Source organism: Aspergillus karnatakaensis, assembly GCF_047715665.1.
Source record: "Aspergillus karnatakaensis strain CBS 102800 unplaced genomic scaffold BJY04scaffold_5, whole genome shotgun sequence".
Taxonomy (NCBI): domain Eukaryota; kingdom Fungi; phylum Ascomycota; class Eurotiomycetes; order Eurotiales; family Aspergillaceae; genus Aspergillus; species Aspergillus karnatakaensis.
Genome location: NW_027395717.1, coordinates 71,409 through 85,561, shown reverse-complemented (window position 1 = coordinate 85,561; position 14,153 = coordinate 71,409). Strand labels below are relative to the sequence as shown.

At 50.4% G+C, this 14,153-nt stretch overlaps 7 protein-coding genes across 7 annotated transcripts in view; 3 read left to right on the top strand and 4 right to left on the bottom strand.

The window, feature by feature from the left end:
- The window catches only part of BJY04DRAFT_116693 (uncharacterized protein), a 1,543-nt gene extending 1,280 nt beyond the window's left edge, over window positions 1-263 (top strand). Inside the window, exon 3 of the mRNA XM_073708263.1 lies at window positions 1-263. This exon is cut by the window's left edge and continues 1 nt beyond it. Within this exon, the coding sequence (XP_073575550.1) occupies window positions 1-199 (199 nt within the window). The 3' untranslated portion in view covers window positions 200-263.
- A 628-nt stretch (window positions 264-891) lies between these two features.
- Window positions 892-1,423, bottom strand: BJY04DRAFT_213938 (uncharacterized protein; the record flags this gene model as incomplete). Its single annotated transcript, XM_073715067.1, has 3 exons — window positions 892-928; window positions 985-1,146; window positions 1,278-1,423. The coding sequence occupies 3 exons, from the start codon at window positions 1,421-1,423 to the stop codon at window positions 892-894; spliced, it is 345 nt and encodes a 114-aa protein (XP_073575549.1).
- Window positions 1,424-1,878: 455 nt separating this feature from the next.
- BJY04DRAFT_116578 (NRDE family protein) lies at window positions 1,879-3,332 on the bottom strand. Its single transcript, XM_073708262.1, has 2 exons — window positions 3,054-3,332; window positions 1,879-2,969 (listed from the first exon to the last, which is right to left on the bottom strand). The coding sequence occupies exons 1-2, from the start codon at window positions 3,117-3,119 to the stop codon at window positions 1,959-1,961; spliced, it is 1,077 nt and encodes a 358-aa protein (XP_073575548.1). The 5' UTR covers window positions 3,120-3,332; the 3' UTR covers window positions 1,879-1,958.
- Window positions 2,933-3,794, top strand: BJY04DRAFT_179138 (uncharacterized protein; the record flags this gene model as incomplete). Its single annotated transcript, XM_073709853.1, has 1 exon — window positions 2,933-3,794. A coding segment is annotated over exon 1 (202 nt), but the record flags the coding sequence as incomplete, so codon positions are not given.
- A 338-nt stretch (window positions 3,795-4,132) lies between these two features.
- Window positions 4,133-7,749, top strand: BJY04DRAFT_179136 (uncharacterized protein). The gene is made up of 2 exons (XM_073709852.1): window positions 4,133-5,224; window positions 5,281-7,749. The coding sequence occupies exons 1-2, from the start codon at window positions 4,210-4,212 to the stop codon at window positions 7,662-7,664; spliced, it is 3,399 nt and encodes a 1,132-aa protein (XP_073575546.1). The 5' UTR covers window positions 4,133-4,209; the 3' UTR covers window positions 7,665-7,749.
- A 111-nt stretch (window positions 7,750-7,860) lies between these two features.
- BJY04DRAFT_230032 (putative MFS transporter) lies at window positions 7,861-9,610 on the bottom strand (the record flags this gene model as incomplete). The annotated part of the gene is made up of 3 exons (XM_073719195.1): window positions 7,861-8,680; window positions 8,731-9,395; window positions 9,441-9,610. 3 exons carry the CDS (start codon window positions 9,608-9,610, stop codon window positions 8,004-8,006), a joined length of 1,512 nt encoding a protein of 503 aa, XP_073575545.1. The 3' UTR covers window positions 7,861-8,003.
- A 1,139-nt stretch (window positions 9,611-10,749) lies between these two features.
- BJY04DRAFT_179133 (Zn(II)2Cys6 transcription factor) lies at window positions 10,750-13,699 on the bottom strand. Its single transcript, XM_073709851.1, has 7 exons — window positions 13,305-13,699; window positions 13,093-13,255; window positions 12,854-13,027; window positions 12,324-12,793; window positions 12,144-12,278; window positions 11,324-12,101; window positions 10,750-11,230 (listed from the first exon to the last, which is right to left on the bottom strand). The coding sequence occupies exons 1-6, from the start codon at window positions 13,398-13,400 to the stop codon at window positions 11,349-11,351; spliced, it is 1,791 nt and encodes a 596-aa protein (XP_073575544.1). The 5' UTR covers window positions 13,401-13,699; the 3' UTR covers window positions 10,750-11,230; window positions 11,324-11,348.
- Between the last annotated feature and the right edge of the window lie 454 nt (window positions 13,700-14,153).

Sequence of the window (14,153 nt, the reverse complement as noted above, 5' to 3'; positions counted from 1 at the left end):
GAAGACGAAGACGAAGACGAAGACGAAGACGAAGACGAAGACGAAGAATCCGATACAGATTCTAATTCCTCCTTCGACTCGGAGTTCACCGATGAAATACCACAATATCGCGATGCTGTTTCGAACGGCGAGGAACCGGGTCACATCTGGAGGGTGCGGCCCGACCCAACTACCTTCCACCCACTTGCTCGCGGGATAGCCAATGCGGTCCTAGGAATGCCGGCGCTTGAGCACTTATGAGTAGACACAACGGAGGCCAGCGCAGGGAGTTACGAAGTCGACTTCGAGTATCTTCGAGCAGGGCTCAAAGCGGCAACAATCCCGACCTCACAGCAGACCTCGGAGCAGCGCCCAAAACGGAGGTTTATTGTGTCGCTCGGCGTAGAGGCAGATTGGAATATTCCGCAGGATGTCAGAGAGCTTATGGAGCGCCGCATAAAGGAAGATGGCGATGGCGAGGTCATCTTCTATAAGATGTAGTTCTCCAGCTTGTCGATTTGCTTCTGGATATTCCGACCGGGTCGCCTCCATTGGCATTACACTTGCTTCACCTCCTGTTAGCTGAGTATGCTTGCCACTTTATCAAAATTGAAACCCTGCCAAAAGCCGGATGAGGATCTGTGGTTTGTGAGGGTATTTATACCTTTTGTACTAGTCGAGCGAAACTAGCATATCTCACACCTGGTTTGTGAGCACGGAAGTAAGACGGTCAATTGTATGTAAAGTGCTGACAGTAGGACTCTGCATAGCATCTCATGAGGCGACATTTAGTATGCGGAGAAATCCAAAACATGGAACATTTAATTTGAGCCTCGAGATATGATATAGGTATCTTAAATAAACTCATGCTAACAACACTCAACCTAGGTTTCGACTCAAGCCACAATCAGCTCACGTCCTACCCTTCTCACCGGCAACAAGCTCCGACCTACACATACATCGTCAGCCTCACACACCATCACAGCCCTATCGATGTGAACTTACACAGTCCTCTGCAACGCCTCGATCTTCCTCCTCTGCTCAACAGTCTTCTCCCTTAACATCTCCACCTCTGCATTACCCCCCTTCACCCCCTCAACCCCACTACTCTGTAACCGCACACTCTCATACGATGGCGCGCGCTCACGAAACGGAAATCGTCCTTTTCTGCTCATGCCCCAAGTTATGCACGTTAGTCATCTATGTATTTCATTGGAGCCGTCGCTGAGAAGAGGATGACGTGACGTCATATATTGGGGTAGCTATCTCGTGCCGCAAGGGAGAAGTCGGGGACATACTCAGCAAGATACCCCAGTGGCTTCGGAGAGCGGTATGAGTCGTTTGCGAGACGGGCTGGGATGGCGATTGAGAATGGTCGGCTTTGATTTCGGCCGGGGGCTGTGAGGCTGCGGTGGAGGGTTGGCCGGGCTGTGTTGAGGGACATCGTGCTCTCTATGGATCGTACGGCTCGCGAAGGGCCAAGAGGATAGATGGGTGTGGCTGATTTATGTATCAAAAGTACAAAGAAATGTCTTCTCGCCTGGATAGCTATCGCACTGAGATACTCCGTGGTAAATTGATAAGGGTCGAAAATGGTACCTATATAACAGCCCCCAATGACCATCACATGAACGCACGTGACGAGTATCGCTTCCTCATGCGGTGGCGATGATGATGCGGGGATGCAGCTGGAGACAACCTGGGGGATCTTGACTGGTTTGTGAATCGCTGAGCTGTGGAGGAGGGGCGGGACGGTGTCCTCCGTCTTGCCACGAGCTTCTGTGTCTCTGTGCTGAGCCATGGGTGAGCTGAAGCTCATGCTCGGGGCTCTCCGAAACGATAACTGCTCGGTCTCTTATATAAATTAAGGCTGTCATGATAGCTTTGACAAATATCACGAGAAAGAATTGGGAGGTGAGCAGCACAGGCATTTATACAAGGTGATGCAATCCGCTTAATGTGCTAAGAAATGAAATGCGCTACCTCTCCACCATAAACTCAAACGACCGGTCGCTCTTCTCCTTCTCCAGCGGTCGGCCTTCCTCGTCGTACAAGGTCCTCGCGATAAACCGCACCCTCCCATCATAACCGATGAGTATCACCGTCTGCGTCTGCGTGCCATAGAGCCCCTCCATATACGACGGATCCAGCAATGTCGCATTCCAATCCGCTTGATCATGGTTTTCATGATGGACTTTCTTTCCAACAGCGGGGACGAAGATGCTCTCCTCGAACAAGCCTAGATACGCTTCTGCACTCGCATCAGCCGGCAAACGAGGGAGGGTATCTGTGGCCAAAACGTCGAAAAGTCTCTCCACGAGCGCATTTTCGTTCTCTGATGCTTGCAAACTTTCCTGAACAGCCTTTGCCATCAACTCCTCACCCAGACTAATCTTCTTCCACTTCTCGCCTTCGTCGAATTCTTCGGCTAGGGTCATATTGCTGACCGCAACCGTTTGGCCATTTCCCACCGTCCCATCTTCGATCTTCCGCACCACAACCGAATCTCCAGAACAGCACTCGCTATCCGTCGCGCGATTCGAGATAATTACCAGTCCGTCATCTTGACTCTCACTCAAATCGCCAAAGAGGAGGTTGAACCCACCCACACTCCCCAAATCCTTGTCTGCCCTCAATTCCTCGATAAAATCTTTCACCGCACTCCGTTCTTCCCCCTCCCCTGCTGCTTCGGAAAAAGCAGTTGCAGTTGTCCGTTCAGCGGTCAACCACCCTTTTATGATCCCACCCCGGCTCCTCAGCCCCACGGCCCGAGCACAACTCTTCTCGAGACAGTTCGTGAGGACCGCGACGCGTCCTTCCTTTGTAACGCCGAGCCAGGTTCCGTGAGCGGGACGGGCGAGGTCGCGCGCTGAGAGAATGTGGGGGATTTTTATACTTGGGACGGGTAAGTGGGTCGGCGGGGAGGAGGAGGAGGGAGATGGCGAGGGTGTCCACCATGTTGCGGGGGCGGTTGGGCGGGAGAGGAATTCCTGTAACCACCAGTAGAGTTAGCCATGAATTCACTAGGTTGGAAATGGGGTAGAGCTTTGTAGACAACGGGACAAAGAGCTCACGTCGCGATTGTTAATGATGATGTACCGGTAGGCCGGATGTGTTGTCGTTAGAATTGCGATGCACATTGTTCGTCTGTTCGACTCCTTTAATTGGATTGTTCGCAGGGGTTCGATATACTTGCAGCTTGTTGGTGAGACAAAAGTAGAAGGTGCCGATAATTACGCATCAGGCGTTATTATATAGTTACTCGCCTGGGCTGTGTTCTTCCCTTGGGTCATAAGGTTCGGTTATCGGATGACGGGGTCTTCGAAGAAGAACCGGCTCTGCGCAGGTGGACATTTGCAGCATGCCTGATGAAGAAGAACCATAGTTGATTCTCGTATGACGGCCGATCACACAATTGAGGTGCGGGTGACAGCTGACACAATCCCTGTAGAAATTTTCAGGTCCAATTCGCCATCCCTCACCAGTGGCAGTTGTTGTACTTCTAATCTACCGGTCGCGCGTCGTACTCCGTAAGGTCGCGTAAGCAAACCTACCCACTAATTACACATGTCACGTGGCTATCCTGCTGTACCAGTAAGATGGTTACTAACCGTAGGTTCTCGTATGAGCCCCGAAGCTAGCTTAGTATTTTGGATTGATGTAAACTGGATACTTAACCTGAACCAGGTTATTACTCTATATGTGTGGATTTTGGTGTTGACAAGACGTAATGGTGTACAGCTGACTAAAGGTATCTGTTATATAGTAAGGTAAGGTAACAGTATTTACTAATAGGCTGTGTAGTTAAAGTATGGCCACCTATTATATGTGTATAGTAGCTGTAGAGTAGTTCTGATAAGTGGATCTAGCAAAGGTTTACTCTGTAATAATAATGTTTATCAATTATAAAGAATTAAGAGATAAACTAAATATATGTATAAGAATAAGTGTCCTTATATCCTTCTGGTGGCTACCGGTAGCTAGCAGTAGCCCGGCTACTGCTAGTAAATAGTAGCTTAGCTATTACGGTAACTTAGCTAGCGTCGTAACAGCACAAATATGAATGCAAACAAGCCAAACCCTGGCACGTGCTGTACTCTGTAAGAGGGACGGTCCGACCCCGCAACCTTGTTGATCTTATATTGGGTATATTTGCTCGACAACCTTGATTGAATCTGCGCGCAACCTCACTGAATTCTCCATCCGCATATCTGCTTTTCTCTACCTGAAATGCGCCCTTCAAGTCGGTCCGATTTTACGATTGCCATCTTTTGCGCCCTTCCCCTCGAAGCTGACGCTGTCGAAGCCATTTTCGATGATTGTTATGATCGGCTGGGAAAATACTATGGCAAGCATCAGGGAGATATGAATTCATATATTAACGGAAGGATTGGCAAGCATAATGTGGTTGTGTGTTATATGCCTGGAATAGGAACAAGAAGCGCAGCAAGCGTTACGTCAAACCTGCTCATCAGCTACGAAAATGTTAAACTTGCCCTAGTTGTTGGCATATGCGGAGGCGCGCCATTGCCACCGGATTATCAGGATATATTTCTTGGCGACGTTATTATCAGTGATTCAGTGATTGAATATGACTTTGGCAGGCAGTACCCTGGTGAATATATAAGGAAGGCTGATATGAAAGACGTGCTGGCCAGGCCGATTCCAGAGATTCGGGCTCTTCTGAATGGACTAAGAGCAGCTAAGGCCCGCGATGAACTCCAAGAAGAGATGCTCAAGCATTTGCGTACACTTCAGCAAAAGGGGATGAGATGGAACCGTCCAGAAGCCAAGGATGTCCTTTTCAATGCTGCTTATCTTCACAAGCATTACGAGCGTGGACTGTCTACTAGTTGCTGCTGTTTAGAGGCTGAAGTATCTGACAAGATCTGTGAAGTTGCACTGGAGAAAAACTGTGGTGATCTTGGATGTGACCCCAGTCAAATTGCTCGTCAGCGAGAGCCGCTCGAAGCCGATATCTCTGTCCATATCGGAACGGTTGCGTCTGGTAACACAGTGATGAAATCAGGCCAGCATCGTGAAGCCATTGCTAGAACAGAGAGGATCGTTGGGTTCGAGATGGAGGGAGCAGGGGTGTGGGATCATGTACCATGTCTGATTATCAAGGGAGTGTGTGACTATGCAGACAGCCATAAGAACAAGTCATGGCAAGAATATGCTGCAGCAACTGCAGCAACTACCACCAAAGCTTTCTTGGCGTACTGGAGGTCAGGAAAACACGAAGGTTAGTTTTATATCAGCTAAAGCTAGTTTGTGTAAATGCCTACTTATGCTTAACAGATACGCTGAAGTGCCGTCACTTGATGATCCCCTTTGGAAGGAATCCTTGTTTCGTGGGCCGTCAGAACGAAATTCACAGATTAGAGGAGATCATCTCAATGCCTAATGGAACCAAAAAGCTCGCCATTACTGGGCTAGGAGGGGTCGGAAAGACGCAGGTAGCGTTGGAGTTATCATACCGCGTGCGAGACAGAGATGCTGAATGTTCGATCTTCTGGATCCCATGCACTAGCCATGAGATTGTTGAGCAGGCCTATATGGCTATTGCGCAAATGGTAGGGATTCCGGATGTGAAACCAGCAGAGGTTAAAGAGCGTATCAAGGATTACTTCAGCCACAAAGAAGGCAGGTGGCTCCTGATATTCGACAATGCCGATGATATGGGAATGTGGACCGAAGGAAGCAGCGACATTCCCCCACTCAAGGACTTCCTTCCCTTGAATAACCAAGGCCATATCATATTTACCTGCCGCAATCGAGAGTTAGCGGTCGATTTAGTATCCTCTTTTGTGGTTCATCTTGATGACTTTGATCAAAAGACTGGAGTCGAGTTTCTGGAAATGTCTTTGACTCGCAAAGACCCCCTGGACGACTCTTTTGCAAGAATAGCTTTGCTGGAGCAGCTTGCTTTCCTACCACTAGCCATCAGCCAGGCTACATCATATATCCACAAGAAAGACATAACAGTGTCTGATTATTTGATGCTTCTTATGGAGCAGGAGGCAGATGTCGTGAAGCTATTGAGCAAGGATTTTGGTGATGATGGACGCTACAAGGATATGCAGAATCCTGTAGCCAAGACATGGCTCATCTCGTTTCATCAGATCCAGAAGCTGGATGGACTTGCTGCTTACTATTTATCCCTGATGGCCTGTGTTAATCCTCGGAATATCCCGCAAATCTTTCTTTCACTATCATCGTCTAAATTACAGATGACTGATGCGCTTGGCCTTCTCAGCGCCTATTCGTTTATTACAGTACATCCTAGAGCTGGTTGTGTTACTCTCCATCGTTTGGTCCATCTGGCAACTCGAAACTGGTTGAGAAACGAGAAACGGCTTCCAGACTGTATACAGATAGCAGCAGGGCGTTTGAGCATTGTCTTTCCGAGCAATAACCATACCAATCGGCAGCTCTGGAGGGAGCTTTTACCCCATGCCCTATTCTTGTTGAGTGAGCGCGACTTTCCCCAAGAGTATTATCTTGTCTTGATGCACAATGTGGCGAGCTGCTTGTCCGAGGATGGGAGGTATAACGAAGCAGAAAAGCTACTGGTGCAGGTAATAACACCCGGGAAACAATTGCTGGGGCCGGAGGCGCCTGTCATTTTACGCTTCATGAGCAATCTTGCCTTAGTATACCGGATGCAAGGACGATTGAAGGACGCAGAGGAGCTATTCATGCAAATAATAGCAAGTAAGGAGAAGGTAGTAGGGCGAGAAGATTCCTCTACTCTGACCAACATGGCCAACCTTGCACAAGTCTACCAGGATCAAGGACGATGGAAGGAGGCAGAGGAGTTACAGGTAAAACAATCAAAACTATGCTCGGATATATTAGGGCCATTGCATCCTACCACTCTGACCAGCATGGCCAGCCTTGCGTCGACTTACATGCACCAAGAACGATTAAAAGAAGCAGAGGAGCTATTAATTCAGGTAATAGCAAGCAGGAAACAGGTAGAAAGTCCAGAGCATCCCTCTACTCTGACCGCCATGAGCAACCTTGCGTCGACTTACGTGCAGCAAGGACGATTAACAGAAGCGGAGGAGCTGCTTGTTCAGGTAATAGAAAGCGAGAAACGGGTACTAGGCCTAGAGCACCCCTCTACTCTGCGCAGCATGGCCAACCTGGCGTCAACCTACTTCGACCAAAGACGAATGAAGGAAGCAGAGAAGCTGGAAATACAGGTGGTAACAGGTCTAAAGCAGGTGTTAGGGCCAGAGCATCCTCAAACTCTAGTCGACATGAACACCCTTGCGACAATCTATGGTATGCAAGGGCGATGGAAGGAAGCAGAGGAGCTGGATAAGCAGGTAATGGAAAGCCGGAAACAGGTGCTAGGGCCAGAGCATCCCGATACTTTAACCAGCATGTTCGATCTCGCTGTCATTCGAAAATCACTCGGAAATCTACAGGACGCCGTAACTCTAATGAGCAGATGCGTTGAGCTTCGCAACAAAATCTTAGGCTCAGACCATCGGCAGACCAGGTCGGCTTCCAACATGCTTAGGGAATGGGAAGCGGAAAACTGCTCATCAGCACAGCAGACCAGCCAAAATCATCATATACTACCTGTGCATAATCAGTCTACTAGCCGACTTCACTTGGGCGCAACCCCTGGAACAATACGGCGAGCTTTCTCGAAGTTTCTCCGGAATTGATGCATTGCCCTTGGGGCCTCTAGAATAGACTGTACTCACGCATTAGGATACTTGGTAACGCGAACTTAATTCAAATTTTTGTACCAATTCGTTGTCTTTTCCTCCAAAATGATGGAAATTCCAGGACAAAGGGGCAGGTAGGACGACTACCAACAGCACATGATTTGTTTTAAAGAGCACATATATACCTGAGTAAGTCGAGGGAAGATATCAAGAAACTCACAGATTGTGTCTTTCCGTCTCACAGCCCACGTCGGTACTCCCGTCGTGAATATCCAGATTCCGATCAACGAAACTTGTTCTCCATTCAATCCTATACTATATACATCCCACATCCCTTTAGATAACATAGCGGAACCCGCTCTGGAGCTCACGCGCAGCTTCCACTGAGATATTCTCCCTGTTCGCAATCTTTTCCAGCGCCTTGATATCCTTGTCTGTTAGCACCGCATCCGGGTCCTCAAGCCTAGCCTGTCGCTTGTTGAGCGATGTCAGGTGGAAATACATGAACACAGCGGCAACGGCACCAATAAGCTGCAGAGCAATGCAGACACCCAAAGCCGGGCGGTAGAATGGTAGATCTTCGTCTCGGTAGGTGAATGGTGTCCAAATACTAGCCGAGTTACCCACAGAGTTGATGAAGGCGTACGCGGCTGCGCGCTTGGCAGGGGGCCGAGGAATGGCGCCTGCAATCCAGGAGTAAACCGTGGCGTTCTGGGCAAAGACAAAGTTCATCAGGAAGAAAGAGAAGTAGCGCGCGCCGAAGTTCTCCGTTACCATGAAGATGACGAAGCCCACGATACTAATAGGCACCGGATATAGGAAGAACCAAAAGCGAGATGAGTATTTGTCGGAGAAGAACGAGTGGGTCATTGAGAAAAACACCATAAAAATATAGGGCGGCGCGACGAGGAGTAAGGAGATTGTATCGCTGTATCCAAGGGTTCGGGTGAGAGAGGGGAAGAAATTCTGAAAGCCGGTGGCTCCAGTGATTGCCAAGTAGGCGATCGCAAGGACTGCGCATTAAGTCAGATTCGGAGCCAGTTGGCCAGGGGAGGGGACCTACCGTATGTCTTTATGTCGGCGAACGCTAGTTTCAATCCCTTCACTTGCGACATGCCACCACCTGCATCGACATCCGCTTGTGCAGCCTCTATGGCCAATCGCTTAACAGCGACATGCCTCAGCTCCTCTGGGATGCCCTTCCAGGTCTCAGGGAAGTCTGGAAGCACGACACACACAATCAAGCCAATCAGCATAGTGATAGCGCCTTCAACAATATACAACCATTGCCATGCACTCATTCCGCGGGCACCAGCCAAGCCGTCGAGGATACCGGCGGCAATTAAATTGCCAAATGCTCCGGAAAGCAGTGACCCAGAGTAAAAGATACTCATGCGGAGGGCCAGTTCCTTTTTGGTGTACCACTTTGATAGGTAGAACAGAACACCTGCAAAAAATGGCGCCTCAACAATACCAAGAATGAATCGACAAGCAACCATTGAGCCGTAACTGGTGACCTGGCTGGTCAAAGTCGACACGAGGCCCCAGGCAACAGTGAAGAATCCGAGGTACCAGGACGGGCGGCCCATATAGTTGAGTAGCAGGTTTGATGGAACCTGCATGAGGATATAACCGACGAAAAGAATACTGAGACCGGTCTGATATTGCTGTCCGTTCATATTGAGGTCCGCCTCGAGGCCTTGGAGTCGGGCGGCGGCATAGTTGTTTCTACTGAATTAGCTAAAGCACTCGACGGGGCGCCATATCTCATACCTGTCGATATAGTTCATCAAATACACGAGAATCACCATGGGCATAATGACGCAATCAATGCGCCGCCTCAGCTTCTTCTCAAGTACCAGCTCCTCCGGTGAGAGCGTGGATGGATAGTTCGTCTCCTCATCATGGGCAATACCGGCCTTCTCGGTGGCGATGTCGGCCATTGCGAGAGTGTATTTAGAAACAGGAATAGAAGAGCAGAATACAGGGATGGCGATCAGCGCAAATGAACTTCTGGGGACCGCTGCATTATATATCCGCAGATCTTGGTTTTAGGTGACATAAACCCATGGACCAGGGCATAAAATCACCAGCATGCAGGTGCCCACCGCCTCCTCCTCCCCGATTAGGATTCATTCAGCACTCCATGCTCTGGGGAAAGGAAGCCAGAGAGGCGCCACTTGGGAGTCCAAACACTGCTAGCTTCACCCGTGATTGGAGCGACCTCATTTCGTCGTCGTGTTGTAACACCAATGTGGAGACCTCGCGCAGAGGAAACTGCGGAGAAGGGCCGGGGGAAAGGACAGAAAGACGGATGACCCACTCAACCTATGCGACACTCAGACCCTTGCAACTGCTCACCTGCCGTCCAATTCATCCTTTCAGCCAAAAACCCAGGTTTCCGCGTTGTGTGGGGGTCGGAGCAATTCCGTGGAGGGAGGAATGAGAGTTTAACGAGGCCGGGGGATCGGCGGGGGCGCCACAGTGTAAGCGGCCTGCTTTGGGGTCTCCGCCTTTTCCTCGAGAAAGGTGATTGCTATTCGCCCCGGGATTGGGATAAACAAGTTTGGCCCATGGTCGGATCCGGTGCTTGCTAGTCATTGGTTCAATGGCTTGGGCAAAGGTTAATTTGGTGGATTTTGGTCAAACACCTCGCGCATCGCAGCCAGTCCGAGATTTTGGGCCGTTGAGCTGACCGCAGCCCTCGACGTCAGAGAAAGTTCCGAGGCAAAGTTGCAACATCACTGATCAGACCACCATTATCAGCCATCATATTCTTGGCTCGCAGTATCTCCGGTCGCATGGGCGCCTTGGGCTTGCATCGGCTTCGCACTCGGCATCTGTTAAGCTCAAGCGCTGTCAGCCAAAACCTTATCTTGCTGGGCGGACTGAGAAGGGTTGAACTCAGACGGTGTGTGGTGAAAGCACCACGCTTTCAGTCTCGGATTCTCCGCGTGCGGCAGGATTAGTCGAAATCCTCGAGCCCTATTTGTCTGAACTTTGGGTCATTTGACCTGTCTGCATCTATTCAAGATGCGTAAGTCGTTGTGAGCTCGTATCTTCGAGGTCGAAGTCTCGTACTGGGTCCTAGCCTTCCGCCAAGGGCCTGAGCACCCGGAGGGCACCAGATTGAGAGTGACCTCCTATGGCCCAGAATTCGCGGAGAGACTCCGTGATATTGAGCTGAGCTCAGGATGGGTCGAGTGGAACTTCGATGCGTCGTGATGGAGAGAGGAGAGGAAGCGATGTGTTGCAGATGGAGTCCGCCCGCCAAGCCTCTTTAGAGCTTGAGGGAGCCCAGCTGTGGACTCGGACAATATACGACGGAGAGGGAGAATATCCTCGGCCAGCTCGGAGTTTCTCCTACTGGTCATGGGGTTGCTGGCTTCAGCATCTCCGCTGGGCTGTCTCTCGAGCGACAGACCCGATGCTTGGCTCTGCCTAACCGCCGGATAGCATGGAGATGTGCAAATGCTGCAGGAGACACAATGCATCACAGGTGAGGCAGAATTGGCTTGAAAAAAGTGCGTCTTTGGTCTGCTGCAACCTGAGCTGTAATCCAGGTTCGTTACTATCTATGTACATCTTTATTCCTTATCTCATCCTATCGTTCCGAAATCGCTTTTTTTTTCTAACCACTGAGCCGGTTTCATCAGTCATAGCAACTCCCCGTTCCAAGGTCTATACCCCTGTCGTCGAAGCCGAAGTGTTCCGAGGTGAAATGTCCGACATTCCGCCACCCCATAGCGCGAGAGAATGGCGCTTCTCTACAAGTTTCAATACTTCATAGAGAAATTTGCGCTCCGGTCCCCCATCCGGGAAAGCCTCCCACGCGACGCGAACTGGAAACGCCAGACGGTTGATCATGTTGCCAGGAGACATCAAAATATACCACTCAAGGCTGCGACAGATCCCGCACGCAAGTTGGTACTGCTCTATCGGTCCCACTCGATCTGTTGGGCGCGTATCAACAGACGATAATATCAGGCGGGTGGTGAAATATATACACATTGTTTGCGTAAGAAGAAGGTCCGGATACTGAAGCTTGGTGGGCGTTATGACAGCGCCAGTGCGGAGGTCCCGACAGTGAAACACGGGGAATTTGCCCTCGTCTACTGCCTCAACCTCCCGTGGTGGTCCATCCGGGTAGCCCTCGACCCAGTTGATCTTCCACAAAGCGAAGCGGTTGGTGAGTTCAGCAACTCCGTTCCAAAGCGCAGCCTGTTTGACCGACTTTTCGTGTCTGCTGAGGATGTTTGCTTTCAGTCCCACGGCAAGTTCATCATGTTGTGCTAGCAATGCTGGAATCTCTACTGCCAAGTCTAACAGATAGTGGAGGATGTTTTTAGTGGTCGTACCGGCCGACCATGGTATCGTCTTCCATTCCTCTCGAGCAAGGAAGGTGGGTTCACGCCGAGTGAAAGTCGCCGAGACCTATCTTGTCAGCTTTGAATCAAAAAGCGCTATTAGTCATACCCAGTATGGTCTCAGTTCAGTATACAACAAGTGCTCTACGCCGTACATGTGGTTCTCGGGGCCCCTGTGCTCTATCAACCGCACTGCGCCCTGAACGTGTGCAGAGAGTGACGCCTGAGAAGTACGCTCGACACTCTATTGTGTGTTAGTGGCCGCAAGTACCGAAGGATATGGACATACCTCGAATGCCATCAGCAGTATGACTGTTGCCAGTGTTGATTCTGCCTTGCTGCGCTCGGGATCTTGTAGAGCATCCTGCAGACTTCGTAGAACACGAGGGTAGTAGGAGAATCCAGTGGCTTCGATTGTTTTGTTTTGAACAGATCGCCCGAAGAATACCTGACTGACAGATTCGAATGCGTCAGTCAAAATAGGTGAGAACATCCGGATCTCCGCTGCTCGTCGGATGGCTCCAGCGTGTCCAGATTTGGCATCTACCTCAGGGCTAAAGGCATCCACGAATCGCTCGATAAAGACATCAAGCATGGACTTGGTTGCGTCTATCCGACAGATAGACCCGTAGGCGGAATCATCGCTCGTTTCGGACGAATCCCGGCTGTACCTGCGTTGAATGACCAAGCTTGAAAGATCATCCTCTTCCCCGGACTCCTCGTCGCCGTGCTCGTCAAGGCCTTGTGGGTCGCCGTATTCTGCCGAAACATGTCAGGTCACTGAAATGCCACCTTTTACGGAGTAAAACGCGAACAAACCTTCTGTGCCACCCCAAGACCCAGAGAGCGTGTTCGTCTGGATCGACTGAGTTGATTCGCGACGGGGGCCGCGAATCTCCTCAATCAAACGACCAACAACATCCTCGGGTGCCGAACGGATAGTATCAAACAGAGTGTGCAATTGCTTTAATCGCCGTTGTGATCGACTCGGGCCTAGTAGATCGATCAGCGGGCCGTCGTACCAGGCAGTAGTAGTAGCTGCCACGGCTAGAACTCACCACCGTTAAGTCGTAAGTTCAATTCTCGAATCTCGGCTCGCAAGTTCCGTATCTCATCGGCTTGCGAAGTCGGCTTGAAGTCCTCGCCGGGAACGACTTCGTATACACATTTGGACGGATATCCGTGCGTGCAGCATGCATGGCAGGGCTGCACCCGATCACACTATACTGCATTAGAACGACAATCAACCTCATGGAACCAGACAACCCACCTTGACCTTTCTCACACGACAAACTTTACAAGACCTGGACTGGCGCAGACCCTGGCTTGAGCTAGCGGCGAGCTTCCTCGAAAGGTTCTCAGACATCGGCAACGCCCGAGACTGGTAACTTGCAGGACAATGAGGGTTTCAGCGGGTGAAGAGGGGCCGGAGAGCTTCATCTGAGGTAAACCAACAGCAGGACGGAATTGGCACATTTGAGATTCGAGCGAGCAAAACCGAGATCTTCTGAGGGGCGTCGGTTAGTGCTTACACCAACGACAAGCGCCGTGGCTGCTGTGCACGGGACTCAGTGGCACTTGGTGGACCCCAAAAGCCGTTGGTGGAGTACGATTCGCTGCAGGGTGTGCTTGACATGCGTGACAGGTCAGTGCAGTGCGTCTATCCGAGCAGGAGATGGTCGGGGATACAACAATAACAAGGTCAATTGATGTCCTCGAGCTGTGCACAGAGAAAAACAGGTGGGGGAAATCGGATGTGTGAGGAATGGAGTGGACGCTGGAGCTCACGGCCTGTTCGGGACTAGCGCTGTAGAGGGGCCAAATTGAGGTCTTGATTCATGAAGTTGCGACAAGACCATCTTTTTCTTTGAGTCCTCATTCAATAATGAGCGCCCTTTTATCGACCTCGGACGACTCTTTGTTCTTTGTTCCTGGCGACCTTGCTTGCTTTACCTCAAAAATTAGCTATGGGATCGCTACCTACCAATCATTGTCCCAAGCCAGAGGTCTCCCTCTCCCACCCCTCCATGGATTTTCCCTGTTACCTCGGTTCATGATACCTACTTCCTCTCAGTGCTTCTAGGACAGAACGAATGCTTTGAATACCTGGGCCATGATG

What these genes read in the sequence shown, in the direction of transcription:
- BJY04DRAFT_179133 (XM_073709851.1), bottom strand. Translation starts at nt 13,400, where the DNA reads ATGTCTGAGAACCTTTCGAGGAAGCTCGCCGCTAGCTCAAGCCAGGGT. An exon ending in GTCGTGTGAGAAAGGTCAAG is followed by an intron (nt 13,256 to 13,304) that starts GTGGGTTGTCTG and finishes AATGCAGTATAG; the next exon opens with TGTGATCGGGTGCAGCCCTG. An exon ending in CTGAACTGAGACCATACTGG is followed by an intron (nt 12,102 to 12,143) that starts GTATGACTAATA and finishes CTGACAAGATAG; the next exon opens with GTCTCGGCGACTTTCACTCG.
- BJY04DRAFT_179136 (XM_073709852.1), top strand. Translation starts at nt 4,210, where the DNA reads ATGCGCCCTTCAAGTCGGTCCGATTTTACGATTGCCATCTTTTGCGCC. An exon ending in GAGGTCAGGAAAACACGAAG is followed by an intron (nt 5,225 to 5,280) that starts GTTAGTTTTATA and finishes TATGCTTAACAG; the next exon opens with ATACGCTGAAGTGCCGTCAC.
- BJY04DRAFT_116578 (XM_073708262.1), bottom strand. Translation starts at nt 3,119, where the DNA reads ATGTGCATCGCAATTCTAACGACAACACATCCGGCCTACCGGTACATC. An exon ending in TCATCATTAACAATCGCGAC is followed by an intron (nt 2,970 to 3,053) that starts GTGAGCTCTTTG and finishes TGGTGGTTACAG; the next exon opens with GAATTCCTCTCCCGCCCAAC.